General features: G+C 31.0%; 1 protein-coding gene across 1 annotated transcript in view; it reads right to left on the bottom strand.

The window, feature by feature from the left end:
- Window positions 1-322, bottom strand: part of LOC106872683 (uncharacterized) — a 15,389-nt gene extending 15,067 nt beyond the window's left edge. Inside the window, exon 1 of the mRNA XM_052972045.1 lies at window positions 187-322. Coding sequence (XP_052828005.1) covers window positions 187-289 — 103 coding nt within the window. The 5' untranslated portion in view covers window positions 290-322. The remainder of the gene's footprint in view (window positions 1-186) is intronic.
- Window positions 323-520: the final 198 nt, after the last annotated feature.

Below are 520 nucleotides of genomic sequence, written 5' to 3'. Positions count from 1 at the left end.
GAGAGAGAGAAAGAGAGAGAAAGAGAGACAGCGATCCTTCCCGAATCACATAGACACATAAGGCCGATTTCCCGGTTTCCGTGGCACACAGACATTCACACTGATACACAGACATGCGCATTCAAACACATATATGGGTGTATTTTTGTGTGTATGCTTATAATAAAGTGAGCGAAATGTACTTACCTAAGAATGATAAGTCAGCGATAATGACTAAAATGTACAAACAAGTTAATAAAATGCTGAACAAAGTCGACGCAGTGTTCATGCTGCAGCGGTAAAAGAACATGACCGATCAGATTGAAAACCTCAACACATAGGTTAGAAACCGGATTTTTGATGGTAGCGGAAGTATTAATAACGCGCACATACTCATAGATTTGATACGATGAAGCTGTAATAATATTAATAATAATAATAATAATAATAATAATAATAATAATAATAATAATAATAATAATAATAAAAACAATAATAATGATAATAATAATAATAATAATAATAATAATAATAATAATAA

The sequence above is a fragment of the Octopus bimaculoides genome, chromosome 12 (genome assembly GCF_001194135.2).
Source record: "Octopus bimaculoides isolate UCB-OBI-ISO-001 chromosome 12, ASM119413v2, whole genome shotgun sequence".
Taxonomy (NCBI): Eukaryota; Metazoa; Mollusca; class Cephalopoda; order Octopoda; family Octopodidae; genus Octopus; species Octopus bimaculoides.
Note: the sequence above shows the minus strand (reverse complement) of the source record. Positions and strands in the feature narration are given on the sequence as shown.